This window comes from Trichoderma camerunense (genome assembly GCF_050948025.1).
Source record: "Trichoderma camerunense strain CBS 138272 chromosome Unknown V8C40scaffold_9, whole genome shotgun sequence".
Classification (NCBI taxonomy): domain Eukaryota; kingdom Fungi; phylum Ascomycota; class Sordariomycetes; order Hypocreales; family Hypocreaceae; genus Trichoderma; species Trichoderma camerunense.
The window spans coordinates 1,064,875-1,078,250 of NW_028145361.1; the positions used below are offsets into that span (position 1 = coordinate 1,064,875).

Consider the following 13,376-nt stretch of genomic DNA (forward strand, 5'->3'; position numbering starts at 1 on the left):
GAGTCTGCCGTGATAGTCTGTTCAATGCGCTTCGGCTTCTGGATATGGGGCATCACCGAGCCACATGAACCTCCGCTCCGTGATCCGGCTTGGCCGCCCTTCGCCTACGGCCCAGGTCAAGCCGCTTTGCCGTGGAAGGATTTCATCCAGCTCCGCACAGTATGAAGTGAATCATGTCAGACCTTTCGACGGCATTGTGTCTTTAGCGCGCCCAGGCATCTGACCGGGATGTGGCTCTCGTATCCGCAAATGATCAGGTTTAACCCAGAATAGGAACTCGATCCCAAATGAGCCCAGCTGGTTCTGCTTGACCATCGAAAAGGTGGCAGATCATCCATGGCAGATATGGATTAGATCGCCAAAGCTCGGTAAACGTGGCTGCTGCTGTTTGTGATATGTGACTGCTAAGCAGACTCAGGGTTGTCCCTTGAAGAGCTGTCTTCGCTCATCTTGCATACAGTTCTGCTATGTGTAACAGTGTTATAGGGCATTACATTGTTCCATATTGAGAAACTGTTTCAAAGATGTCTTCGTTGGTAGCATTAGCAGAAGAGCTGCTAGCTCAGGCAAAAGAAGTTGAGCAGCTTCTTGAGCAAAACAATCTTCCACCCACATCTTTCGACAAAGACACGCTCGAGCTACTGCCAGATAGTGCTCAAAAGCTACGATGGGATCTTCTTGATACTAGTCACACAATTACGCAACTCCTCAGAGGTGCCAGACTCTCTGGACTCGATATAGCCTTTGGGGTATTAACTCCCATCTCTCAATGAATAAGGGAATGTCATTGCTGATCGATATGTGAAACAGTGGACAGACCAACTTATCCTACGTATAATATGGCGATACAGGCTAGCTTCTGCCGTACCCCTCGATGGGACAGCAACCTACGATGAGATTTCGGCCACCAGCGGGCTGGGCAGATCTCTCGTTACTCGAACAATTCGATCAGCCATGACGTTGAACATATTCGATGAACCAGAGCCGGGACATATTTGCCATACTGCTATATCCCGGCTGCTAGCTGCGGACGATGGTTACTACAGCGCTATAGGCCTTCAACTTGAGGACATAGGTCCTGCGAGTTTGAAGCTGATTGAAGCCTGGCAGAAGTTTGGTGACGATGCTGGAGAGCCTGATCAGAGTGCCTTCAGTCTGCAGAACGGCGGACGATCGCTCTTCAAAGTTTTGGCTGAAGAGCCAGAGCGTGCCAATCGCTTCGACGGGGCGATGAAGTATTGCGTCGAAGATAAAGACTTCAATTTCTTCGACATCATCAATGGATTCGACTGGTCAACGCTGGATAGACCTGGCGCTCGATTGGTCGATCTTGGTGGTGGATATGGGCAAATCTCTCAAGCCCTGGCTAAGAAGACTCAAAATCTGTCTTTTACCATTCATGATCTACCCCATGTTGTGGAAAAGGGTCGAAAATTGCTCCCAGCTGAGTTCAGCGAACGAATCTCTTTCCAAGAACAAAATTTTATGGAACCTCAACAGTCAGAAAACCCGCCAGACGCATATTTGATCAGCCGATGTCTTCATAACTGGAGCGATCATCACAGCGCAATCATTCTTCGAGCTCTCATTCCAGCCTTACGAAAGGGCTCCAAGATCCTTATCTGGGACTCAGTCTTGGAGGACAGGCCAGTCAAGAAATTATCCGGCAAGTTCAATTTCCAACAGGACTTCATTATGGCAACAATCTCCAATGGAAAGGATAGATCAGCAGAAGAATTTAGACGCGTTTTAGAGCTAAGCGATTCACGGTTCACGATGGAAGGCGTACGAAGACCTGAGGGTTGTAAGCTCGCAATGGTTGAAGTAACTTGGAACCCGTAGCATCAGTCTCTAGAATAGTCACGAATCACGAATTGTATCCAAATTCTCGCATCAATGGCATATTATGAAGTGACGCTGTTTTTATTTAACCTCTTAATTTGCTGCTTCAGGCGGAGCAAGAGTTCCGAAGATGTCATACTCGGCAAAGTCAAGTCTAGGTGCGACGCCCTCCAGCTTCCAAACCCCGTCAATCTTCTGGTACCAATGAGTGGTGACACCGTGGCCATGCCCATGGTTGATCACCTCTGCGAGAGTCTCATCGGCATATCGCTGATGGGCCGCTCGGATCTGCCACGCAACGCGGACAAGACCGTCCTTTTGGAGCTCCCATTGTCCCGCGCCAAGGAAATGCTGCGTCTTCAATCGCTTGTCTCCGATCATGCCAATGAGGATTTTCGAGTATTCTTCCGGGTTTAGGTTCTCATGGTATGCTCCACGGAGACTGCGAAAGTCTAGCCGGACCGAGGGTGCAAGGCATTCTTTCAGACGGCCCCAGTCCTTAGTGTCGTAGCTCTCTGCCCATTCAAAGGCGACATTGCGGATGCTAAGATAGTCTAGATCCACAGTCATCAGCATTGGATATGCCTGTCGGTGAGGTGAAACGGGGTGGTTCATACCTGAAATCGAGATATCGACAGACATTTTGTTCTACGGGCGAGTAATCGAATAGCGAAGAGTTCTCGTTTTGCAATTGGCATGTGCGAATTGCGTTCAATATGCTATTATATACAGAGGTTTCACCAGCGTCCAACGGTTGAGGGGATTTACAGAAGATCCTGGGCGGAGGTTGCTCCGATGCTGCGTCTGCATCGGAGCGGGTTAGGATTGACTGGGATTCAACTCCTCCAGTTGGGTCACCCCGGTTTCAGTTTGATCTTCGCTAGGTCCGTCCGTAGTAGTGGTATATGTGGCTCGATTGACACCGCTGTGCAACTACTACTTCGAGTAATTACTATCCATCACGAACCCAGTACAGGAACCGTTGCTATCATACTGCTTGTACATCATTTCAAATACCCGTCCTAGTTTGTCAGGCAAGTGCCGCGTTAGCATACTTGTATCATTTAGCCACTAATACCGTAACGGCACGGAGCGACCCTCGGTGGAACCGACTGGTGCTGATATCAGCGACAGGTGGTATTGCATACAAGTTGGTTCGGTTGGCTAGCACAAACTTGTGACAAAAGTCCTGGCCGGTGTAACTCGGAGTCTTAAGATGTCAAAGTCTTGTGGCGCCACCTGAAGCCAGGGGGGAGTGTCAGCACGATCTATGAACTTGCAAGGGTCCCCACCTTGAGGAAATCATGTCTTATCAAAATGATCCATCTCTTTTACGCTGATGGACTAATACTTAGCCCTCGGGACTAACTGGTTGACACGAGGCTAGTATTTGCCGGGTTCCTGGCCCTGGCGAGAGACTTCAACGGTGATCAGGACCCTGTATCTCAGAGCATGATACAGCAGGATAGGATCAAAACCCGAGAAAAGCACACAGTGCTTGACAATTAGCGCCGTTGAACCCATCCCACTTGGTCGCAGCCGATTTACCGGGGGTTAAATCTACACGGCCCACGTCAACCACTTAGGCCGGTTGCTAAATATGCAATACCACCTGTCGCTGATATCAGCCCCATGTAAAGCCATCAGGAATTTTCAGTCTTCAGCCTGTGAAACAATGTGATTTGTTATTGTAGCGGCCGAATTACGGTCACTTCGCATGTGCCAACATAGCTATGGAGTTTAGGAAAAGACCGATGAGGAAGTGTTACTTCCCCTTTTCAGTTAAGAGACCGCTGATCGCGAGACTCGTTTAATCGCCAGCTTCCTTACGTTCACATTCGCATAGACCGGATATAAACTGGATATGAAATCGTCTGAAGTGGCAGCCTGAATCACAGGTAGTCAAGCTTGCCTATTTATTGTTTGAGCCACATTGACTCTTTTGTTGTTATTGTATAGTTTATGTATGGGCTTTCAGCAAGATGTCCAGCATCTAATACATATTCTCAGCCCCAAACTATCTTTTTTCGGTACGTATGCCAGCATCCAACATTTAAGTTCTTATTTAGCTCACACGTTACAAGGATTTTGCAATAAACGTCTCGAGTAACGAGCTGACCCACGCCATTCTGAACTGGGCTGCCCGCAGAAATGGCCGTTCATGATGGGATGGGCCATGGCTCGTCCACCCAAGGCATGGATAATGCCTGGAGCAACAAGAATGGGAACGACACCTTGGAGGGTGGAAACCCAGAGATGGATGCATCTCCCTCCCTACCATACTCTGAAGACTCAGCCGTTGCCGTAACGGGAATGGCATGCAAGTTTGCTGGAGCTGAGTCTCTGGAGCAACTATGGCAAATTCTCGAAACTGGGACAACACTATATCGTGATCTCCCCAAGGACCGTTTCCCAGATGCCCGTTTCGCACGTCGATCATATGAAAGGCCGTTCAAGGCCAACACGATTGACGATGTAGATGCTTTCGATCACAAGTTCTTCAAGGTTGCCAGTCGCGAAGCCACTTTCATGGATCCTCAGCAGAGACTGGGGCTCCAGGTCACATACCAGGCTCTAGAGTCAGCAGGCTATTTCAGCCGTGACACCTACACAACGGGGACAGAGCGGGACATTGGCTGCTACTTTGCCACATGCACAAATGAGTATGCTGAGAATGTGGCGACCCATCCACCCTCAGCATTCTCACTTACCGGGTCAATCCGGCCGTTTATCGCAGGCAAGATCAGCCATCACTTCGGTTGGACTGGCCCTGCCATCATGTATGACACAGCATGTGCAGCTTCAGGTACAGCTATCCATCAAGCCTGCCAAGCCGTTGCAACTGGAGACTGCAACGCTGCCATTGCAGGGGCCACGAACATCTTTGTCAGCCCTGATACCTTCCAGAACCTTGCCAGTGGCCAGTTCACAAGTCCGACAGGGGCATCTAAATCCTTTGATGCTGCAGCTGATGGATATTGTCGAGGAGAGGGTGTGGCAGTTGTCGTGCTGAAGAAACTCTCTGCCGCTATTCGAGATGGCGATCCTATCATGGGAGTTATCGCTGCTACCGGCGTTAACCAGAATGCAAATGAACACTCCATCACGGTACCCCATGGGCCTACTCAGATGAATCTGTACCGAAAGGTTCTACGGCGTGCTGGTATGCATGCCGATGACATTTCGTATGTCGAGGCTCACGGAACTGGCACAGCCCTTGGAGATCCAATTGAGTCTCGAAGCATACGATGCGTATTTGGCAACCATTCTCGCCCCCACGGTGATAAAACTTACTTGGGCTCATTAAAGAGTAACATTGGACATACAGAAGCTACTTCTGGATTGTCTGGGCTAATCAAGGTTATCTTAATGATGCAAAAGGGAATGATTCCACCGCAAGCATTATTAAAGAACCTTAATCCAGCAATTGGACCCATGGAACCCAGTGGAATGGCCATTGCTACGAGCAAGGTTCCATGGAACGCTCAATTCAAAGCTGCATGCATCAATAATTACGGCGCATCGGGAACTAATGCAGCAATGATCGTTGCTCAACCGCCAAATATCAAGAGCCGATCGTCGTCCACATCGGTAGCGACCTATCCTGTGTCATTAACGGCTTTCAGCCCTTCAAGCTTGGCAGCGTATTGCTCCGAGTTGCTGAGTTTCATCAGCCAATCAGACTCACCCAGCGATGACTTGGCATTGAGCATTGCCTACCACTTATGGCGTCGCAGGAACCCAAGCTTGCCATACACTGCATGCGCAACGATTTCATCGCTCCAAGAGCTCAAGGATTTTCTCTCATCAACAATATCTAGGGAGCCTCTAAAGAATGAAATCGAACAGCAGCCAGTTGTATTGTATTTTGGCGGGCAAACTGGCAAGATGGCTACCGTTCCTCGGTCCTTTTACGACTCTTCTGCCATCTTCCGCAAGCATCTAGATGATTGCGATGCTACGCTACGTGCCCTTGGATCTCCGAGTATCTTCCCTGATATTTTTGAGGCTGGTCCACATGAAGATGTTGTCGTCCTCCACTCCATATTATTCAGTGCACAGTACGCGAGCGCCATGGCCTGGATAGACTGCGGGCTCCAACCTGCTAAACTTGTCGGCCACAGCTTTGGCCAACTCACAGCTCTCTGTGTATCAGGAGTATTATCGCTTCATGACGGCCTACAACTAATTACTGGGCGTGCCAGATTGATCAAGGAGCATTGGGGAAATGACTCCGGCTCAATGATTGCAATTGAAGCGGACCTGGGCACGGTAAAGAGCCTTTTGGCGCAACATGCTCATCTCGGGCTCGATATCGCATGTTACAACGGGCCGCAAAGTTTCGTTATCGCCGGTAGTACTTCTTCAGTGGACGCTTTGGAAGCCTTCCTGAAGTCTGCACCACAACCATTCCCAGCGAAACGATTGCGAGTCACCAATGCCTTCCACTCTTCCTTGACAGAGCCCCTACTCCAACCTCTTCAAGATATTACCGAACAATTAAACTTCCAGTCTCCAAGAATCCCCCTAGAGACTTGCTCTGATATTGGCACTTGGGAGACTGCCACTCCAGCTCTCGTCGCGTCACACATGAGGGATCCAGTATACTTCCACCAGGCAGTAGAGAGGATTGCAGAACAGCTTGGCCCTTGTACATGGCTTGAGGCTGGTTCGGGCTTCGGTGCACCCATGATACGTCGAGCTCTCGGAACACGAGCATCCGCAAACAACATCAAGTCTATGAGTTTAGAATCTGCGTCATCCATAGAGCCTCTGGCAGAAATGACAGCACAGCTTTGGGAACTCGGTCTGGCCATACAGTACTGGCCATTCCACCACAGCCAACAACAGCAATATGGAGTGCTGAATCTTCCTCCATACCAATTTGACAAAGCCCGTTTCTGGCTTGAATGGAAAGACTTGGCTCCCCCGACAGTGGAGGTTCCAGTTCCAGTCTCAGAGCCCGCATCACTCCTACAGCTGCTGCAAAAGACCAATGATGGAGCCGAATTTCGCATCAATACTCATTGTGAGAGTTGGCAAGCCATCTGCTCCGAGAACTACATTCTTGATGTTCAAATATGCTCCATTCCTTCGATCATGAACCTGGTCTCCAAAGCTATTGACACAATCCAAGACTCCCCCGCTCAAAAGAAGCAAGTTTATAACGCGGAATATTTGACACAGCAGAGTCCGATACCAGCCATGTTAGAGGACAGCCTCAGTCTGACAGTCACCAGGGCCAAGCATTCGCAGTCTTGGGACTTTGTCATCACTAGCACTGCCAATTCTGGTCGAACGTACCTTTCGGGAATTGTCTCCGCTCCTTCAGTCAGCAGTGAGAGAGTCAAGGCAGATTTTGCTCGCTTCCGAAGACTCATTGATACTACTCTTATCAAAAATCTCACGAACGATGACGAAGCCGATTCCGTCAAGGGAAAAGCTGTCTACAAGAGTGTTTTGAACGTCTTTCAAATCCCGAAATCTGCGCAGTCCGTCAAGGAAGTGTCTGCCAAAGGCAACGAAGCTGCAGGCTACCTAGTGTCTTCATTCAATAACAAGTTTGAGGCCATTGAGCATTTCATTCAAGTTCCTCTGCTCTGCTTAAATGGCTTGCAAGACCACGAAGACGATGAGGTTTATGTCAATATGGCCATGGGACAGGTCATATTTGAAGATTCTCTGGATCTATCGTCTGGTAAGAACACTTCGTGGGCGGTATATCTCAAATTCTTCGGACTTGACGGCCCAGAGACGACTTGCGATATTTTTGTATGCGACACACAAAGTGGTCAGCTATCCGCAGTCATTCTGGACGTAACATTCGCCAAATTACAGATTCAATCCCTACGACAAGCTCTCGGCGGTCCTGTCACGATTGCAGCCCCTCAGTCTAACAAGCGTGCTACCATTATACCTCCTCAACCCAGCAGACCTGTTGTAATCGCAACCCCACAGCCAACCAGGCATATTACCATTACTGCTCCTCCTTCAAACGCGTCTTCTACTATTCCATCCCCTCAATTCACCCCGAGACGTCACTCAATTTCATCAGAGGAGGTCATTGAAGACGTTGAACCCGTCACGACACGACCTCAAACTCCAGATTCATCCGTCGATAACGAGTCAATCCTGTCACCAGACTTGCCGGATGTTTCTAAATTGCTGTTCGAGTTACTTGGCCGCATTGCTGACGTCGATGTTGGCATCCTTCGCAGCGATATTTCCATTTTTGACCTCGGTATCGATTCATTGATGGGAATGGAGGTTGCGGACGAGATCAGCAAAGTCTTCTCCATCAAAATCGGCGTGCGAGAATTTGAGAGTGCTCACAATGTCGGCGCTTTGTGCAAACTCATTGCCGACCGAACAAGTGGCTTCTCCTACAATTCGGAAGTTAGTTCAAGATCTCCATCTGGTCCAGATATGACTGGATCCAAGAACACAACACTAACTTCCGCTACGTCTAGCACGAATCTTTCAGGCCATGAGGATCCACGACCAACCAAGGAACTATCCACTGCGGCTCACAAAGCCTTCGACCTAATACGTGAAGAGTTCGATGTCATTGCTCAAGATACAGGATGTGACAAGTTCTGCTCAGAAGTCCACCCTTCTCAAGCGAGCCTGATTGTCGCCTACATCACTGAGGCATTTGCCAAGCTTGGATGTGATCTCTCCGCCATCAACGCGGGCCAGAAGATTCCGAATATACCCCACTTACCAAGAAACGAGAAGCTCATGGCTCAGTTAATGCGCGCTCTTCGGGATGATGGTCTCCTCACTCAAGTTCACAACGACTGGGTTCGTACGTCCAAAGCTGTGGCTCTTCAACCAACTTCATCCGAGAAATATGACCGGATAATTGCAGAGTTTCCGCAATTTGCGCCTGAACACAAGCTCCTGCACGTTGTTGGCTCCAAGTTAGATGAGTGTCTCTCTGGCGAGTTGGATCCACTTGTATTGCTTTTTGGTAGCCCAGAAAAGCGCAAGTTGATGGCAGACCAGTATCTCATCGCCCCCATACAGGCTTCTGTATCTCAGCAGCTCGTGAGCTTTATCAAGACATGTTTCGGCTCACAGACACCACGCCAGACTGTCCGGGTGCTGGAAATCGGAGGGGGCACTTGTGGGACTACTCTTCCCGCAGTCAAAGCGTTTGCTCAGCTCGGCATCTCTGTCGAGTATACCTTTACGGATATTTCATCTTCTTTCATTACCGCAGCTAAATCCAAGCTACGAGATCACACGTTTGTTAAGTTCAGAACACTTGACATTACGCAAGACCCTTCCACGGATATAAAGGGCTACTTTGACATGATCATTGCAACAAACGTCATGCATGCAACTCCTGATGTTTGCAAGAGTTCATCAAATGCTCGCCAACTGCTACGCCCAGGTGGATTCCTCACTCTTGTGGAATACACTTGGAGGAATTACTATCTCCTTGATGTCATCTTTGGACAGCTAGATGGATGGTGGCTCTTCAATGATGGTAGAGACCATGCTACTATGGATGTGAGTGACTGGAAGAAGACCCTTACTCGTGCCGGCTTCGGGGAGGTAGATTGGACAGAAGGACAGACTGAGGAGTCCAAGATCTGCAGGATCATATTAGCTTATTAAACCAGCGTGTTTGTTGTCGTATAATCTTTCGTATATAATCTTTCGTAATTTCAGACAGTAATACAGCCAATATTCTACGATATCACGGGTGATCCTTCTACCGCGTAACTCGGCTGTGTCACCTATTAACGATGAACGTCATCTTTGGCTGATCCTAGTGAAGCTCAACAACTGAGCTGCGAACAGGACAAGGATCGTATGCAACGATATCGCCGTCTACTGATTGGTGCAGTGATGCAGAGTTGCAATCTCAACGAAGCCTCATCAGCTCTAGACAAAGTTAATTAGACGAGTTACACGGGCGACGGCGCATGCAGGTCCATCAACATGGCTGTTGATCGTGATATCCCGGCTGCCACACAATACATGTAGTTTGATGACAGTGCTATGCCTAGCTGGTTCATGCAAGCCAGCCAAGGGTAACATTCCTTCAACCGCGGTTCAGCTATATTAGTGCCCTTTTTATTTACCTTTATTTAGAGGCGCAGCCACGTATGACCCCAAAACGGCTGATGTAGGGAATTTTCCCCCTCTTTGGAAGACAGCCAGCCGCGGCTTTTCGACACCAGATCCGCCGAATTATCGTGGTGGCTTCATCGCATATCGGTGAACGCAGAATGAAGAAAAATAGAGAAATCATAATTCGCTTTTTGAGCTGATCCCTAAGTCCGATCTAAAAAAGAGTCTACTCGTACGCCCTTGCACAATGCCGTCCAACCTAGTTCATGCTCGTCCTAGGAGAAAATCGGCCCAAAAAGTCTCCGTCGCACGAGACGAGCTGCTTTCCCCGAGAGCGGTCCGGTCGACGCTGATTGGTCGCACCCAAAGGACTGAGAAACTCGTCAATCGTACGAAAGATTCGGAAACCCGGTGGCTAGTCGTTGTCGTTCGGCGGCGTCCCGACTTGGCGAAACTCGTTAACTGGCTGGCCAAGATATCTTGGCTGCATTGCCGGAAAGAAACGCCACGCTTCAGCGTTCAAGATGGGATGGTTCGTTTTTCATTTTGGCGTGGAAAACAAAGAGAATGAAGTTGCAAAAAAAACGCCAGTGGCTTTAAAATTGAAGCGCTGCTCGGCAATAGCCCCGGGAAGGAAGCTGGCTAGACTGCTTCTCCTCATTTTTGATGGAGACGTGCCTCGGCTCAGATTTCTCTAGTGTCTGGTGGCTGTCGAACAACTTCCCCATGAGTCATGGATTGGTGATGCCTTTGCCTCCAATCAACCACACAAGTCCACAAGTCAGCGGAACCAGGCAGACGTCCGTTGGCTCGCCAGAAACGCGGGGGTGGACCAAATGTCGTTTAGCACAAACGGTCAAGCCCGTTGGACTCAACGGAATTAAACTATCAGATAGACAACTGCGAGAACCTAGAGTTTGTCTTGGGGTTTGTGTGGGGGGAATGAGATGAGGTGAGGTTCAGTACAACGGACAAGGGTCTCCCCACACATCCACCATTCCGCAGTACGGGGTAAATTCCACGGGCGATCTGGCCAAGAGAGCTTTGCCGACGAAATTCATCAAGATGAGCTGTTTAGTCTGGACATGCAGTAACAATGTTGGGGTGGCTAATAGTCTAGTAGCAACAGGGCGCTTCTCTCGCTCTTTTAGCGTTCTGCCTGTAAGTACTGTACATTCTCAGGTTGACTTTGGCTCGCTAAGAATTGAACTTCAAGGAGTTCGAGGAGTTTACACCGGTTGATCTGCTTTTGGCAATTGGTGCCCTAGTTTCTGCTAGTAATGGGGGCGGCAGACAAACAAAGACGGCGAACCCAAACAAGTTTCCGGACGGTCACGCCCTTTACACATCGCGACACAGGTCAATAAAAGGAAAAAGGCCACTTCTGCATACAAGTGTCCACGTAATGAATTTGATAGCCCTAGAACACTTGCCCATTTCGCAGCCACCAGTTGGGCTTTGTTAGTCGGGCAAACTAATGGGGCCGCCTTCTGTTTAGATACAGCCAGGAGGCGGACTTTGTTGATATATCCGTCTCAGTTCGTCTTAGTCCTCGTCTCGCAGCGGGAACAAGCTGCGTGACTTGCCTCGCGACCAGCTCGTACTTCGTACTCCCGCTGTTAGGGCTAGCGACAATCCGTCATGCAACCCGGAGAGATGGCCTGAATAATCGTTAGACTGCGGGGGAACATGGAGGCGAGGAGGGGCCAAGGTGGGCACCTGTCCGGGGTAAAGAAGCAAGACAAGGAGTGGGCTTTGTTGCGAAAAGTCGCCTCCAATGGGCGGCCGGCCGAAAGAACCGTTTCATGTACAAGTTCAGCCACCTGGTGGTAGGGGGGAGATAGTCGACGCAACTCCTGTCAACTATCGAAAGCAAGCGATCCAATGCCACCAACGTAGATTCAAAGCTGGGGGCGTCTATTTCTGGGGAGGGGGGGCGGACAGGGTTGGATCCCGTACGGAGTGTGCGAAGCTTCCGACAGGGTCTGACCGTACATTCATGGTAGTTTGTGCTGCTGATGCTTGGATGCGTGACGTGACTACGAGTATCTTGTCGGTGCCCTGCATGAAACTATATAGTCTCATGCCTCTTCCTGTTGTGACGATCCTTTCTTATCTTCTTCCTCCATTCAAGCGCCTAATTGGCTTTGATATACACAGCAGAGGTGAAACATCAAGTTACTGTTACACAAGTCAAACAACATGTCGTCGCCAACTGAGCAGCTGAATCGCCTGCACACCCATGACTGTAAGCATTGTCTCCTTCCTCTATTGGCTTTGAGTCAGGCACTCTTGTCAATCTCAGTGCCGTCAACTGACACTCCATGCAGTAGAGCTGGGAACAACTGATGCAGTCCAAAAACATATCAGCCGTAACGTCGTGCCCCCAAGACGCGTCTCGCAGCGCCGACTCGACTTTGAACACCGCCGTCCTCGATGGCTGCGTGAGTGCATAGCTGAAGCCACCGGAGTCTTCATGTATGTGCTGCCCGGCATCGGCGCCATCACTTCCTTTACGATCAATGCTACAAACCCCATCGGCTCCACTGCCTTTGGCAGTCTCTTCTCCATTGGCTTTGCCTTTGCATTGGGCATTGCCTTTGCCATCATTACATGCGCACCAACCTCTGGAGGCCACTTCAGTCCGGCTGTTACCATTGCGCTGTGGTTTTGGCAAGGCTTTCCCCTCAAGAAGGTCCCATACTACATCTTCAGCCAGCTTCTCGGAGGTTTCATTGCCGCTCTTGTGCTCATGGGCATCTACCACCAGCAACTCGATGAGATGAAGGCAGTGCTTCTTGCGGCCGGCGAACCTCTTGTTGCAAACGGTGCTCCAGCCAGTGTCTTGTGTTCGTTCCCCAACCCTGGTCAATCAATGGGATATGTATTCATGACCGAGTTCTTCTGCGACTGTTTTGTCGGTCTCGTCATCTGGGCTTGTCTCGACCCGGCGAACCCCTTTGTCTCTCCATCTCTCGCCCCTCTTGTCATTGGACTGGCTTATGGTGCCATGGCTTGGGGATTTGGAGCCAACACTCTCACCATGAACATGGCTCGAGACTTTGGCCCGAGAGTTGTTGCCGCCATCTTCTACGGCAGGGAGGCCTTCTCTTACATGAATTACGCTGCCATTGGAATCTTTACCAGTATCCCGGCTACAATGCTTTCCAGCGCCTTTTATGAGTTTGTTATGCGAGACAGCCTGAGCGTCATTGGAACGGGCCATGCCGTCCACGCAGACGGAGACGAGGCCTTGGTGAGGCACATTACTAGAACTACTACTGTCGATGGCATTGAGGAGAGGAGAGGCGAATATAAGTCTTAGGTGCCTATAGCTACGTAGAAAATTAATGACATATAGCTACGCGAATAGCTTCTTAAATAAAATAACTACATATTAACACATTATCTTACCTTATACCGAAATTGACATTACTATGTACACAGCT

General features: G+C 49.5%; 5 protein-coding genes across 5 annotated transcripts; 4 read left to right on the forward strand and 1 right to left on the reverse strand.

The window, feature by feature from the left end:
* Nucleotides 1–431: 431 nt before the first annotated feature.
* Nucleotides 432–1,889, forward strand: V8C40DRAFT_226723 (O-methyltransferase domain-containing protein). The gene is made up of 2 exons (XM_083212277.1): nt 432–749; nt 811–1,889. Exons 1-2 carry the CDS (start codon nt 525–527, stop codon nt 1,840–1,842), a joined length of 1,257 nt encoding a protein of 418 aa, XP_083073203.1. The 5' UTR covers nt 432–524; the 3' UTR covers nt 1,843–1,889.
* Nucleotides 1,805–2,558, reverse strand: V8C40DRAFT_245718 (Scytalone dehydratase). Its single transcript, XM_083215965.1, has 2 exons — nt 2,460–2,558; nt 1,805–2,396 (listed from the first exon to the last, which is right to left on the reverse strand). Exons 1-2 carry the CDS (start codon nt 2,482–2,484, stop codon nt 1,936–1,938), a joined length of 486 nt encoding a protein of 161 aa, XP_083073204.1. The 5' UTR covers nt 2,485–2,558; the 3' UTR covers nt 1,805–1,935.
* A 949-nt stretch (nt 2,559–3,507) lies between these two features.
* V8C40DRAFT_226733 (uncharacterized protein) lies at nt 3,508–8,503 on the forward strand. Its single transcript, XM_083212278.1, has 3 exons — nt 3,508–3,872; nt 3,927–8,238; nt 8,313–8,503. Exons 2-3 carry the CDS (start codon nt 3,994–3,996, stop codon nt 8,331–8,333), a joined length of 4,266 nt encoding a protein of 1,421 aa, XP_083073205.1. The 5' UTR covers nt 3,508–3,872; nt 3,927–3,993; the 3' UTR covers nt 8,334–8,503.
* A 2,056-nt stretch (nt 8,504–10,559) lies between these two features.
* V8C40DRAFT_245724 (uncharacterized protein) lies at nt 10,560–11,827 on the forward strand. The gene is made up of 2 exons (XM_083215966.1): nt 10,560–11,088; nt 11,144–11,827. Exons 1-2 carry the CDS (start codon nt 10,993–10,995, stop codon nt 11,390–11,392), a joined length of 345 nt encoding a protein of 114 aa, XP_083073206.1. The 5' UTR covers nt 10,560–10,992; the 3' UTR covers nt 11,393–11,827.
* A 228-nt stretch (nt 11,828–12,055) lies between these two features.
* Nucleotides 12,056–13,329, forward strand: V8C40DRAFT_245726 (MIP/aquaporin family protein). Its single transcript, XM_083215967.1, has 2 exons — nt 12,056–12,175; nt 12,258–13,329. Exons 1-2 carry the CDS (start codon nt 12,130–12,132, stop codon nt 13,250–13,252), a joined length of 1,041 nt encoding a protein of 346 aa, XP_083073207.1. The 5' UTR covers nt 12,056–12,129; the 3' UTR covers nt 13,253–13,329.
* The last annotated feature ends 47 nt before the right edge of the window (nt 13,330–13,376 follow it).

Bases quoted from the DNA above. Each gene is read 5' to 3' on its own strand.
- V8C40DRAFT_226723 (XM_083212277.1), top strand. From the start codon at position 525: ATGTCTTCGTTGGTAGCATTAGCAGAAGAGCTGCTAGCTCAGGCAAAA. The intron at 750-810 runs GTATTAACTCCC...TATGTGAAACAG, and splicing joins GACTCGATATAGCCTTTGGG to TGGACAGACCAACTTATCCT.
- V8C40DRAFT_245718 (XM_083215965.1), bottom strand. From the start codon at position 2,484: ATGTCTGTCGATATCTCGATTTCAG. The intron at 2,397-2,459 runs GTATGAACCACC...CTGTGGATCTAG, and splicing joins TGTCGATATCTCGATTTCAG to ACTATCTTAGCATCCGCAAT.
- V8C40DRAFT_226733 (XM_083212278.1), top strand. From the start codon at position 3,994: ATGGCCGTTCATGATGGGATGGGCCATGGCTCGTCCACCCAAGGCATG. The intron at 8,239-8,312 runs GTTAGTTCAAGA...CGCTACGTCTAG, and splicing joins GCTTCTCCTACAATTCGGAA to CACGAATCTTTCAGGCCATG.
- V8C40DRAFT_245724 (XM_083215966.1), top strand. From the start codon at position 10,993: ATGAGCTGTTTAGTCTGGACATGCAGTAACAATGTTGGGGTGGCTAAT. The intron at 11,089-11,143 runs GTAAGTACTGTA...TTGAACTTCAAG, and splicing joins GCTCTTTTAGCGTTCTGCCT to GAGTTCGAGGAGTTTACACC.
- V8C40DRAFT_245726 (XM_083215967.1), top strand. From the start codon at position 12,130: ATGTCGTCGCCAACTGAGCAGCTGAATCGCCTGCACACCCATGACT. The intron at 12,176-12,257 runs GTAAGCATTGTC...CACTCCATGCAG, and splicing joins TCGCCTGCACACCCATGACT to TAGAGCTGGGAACAACTGAT.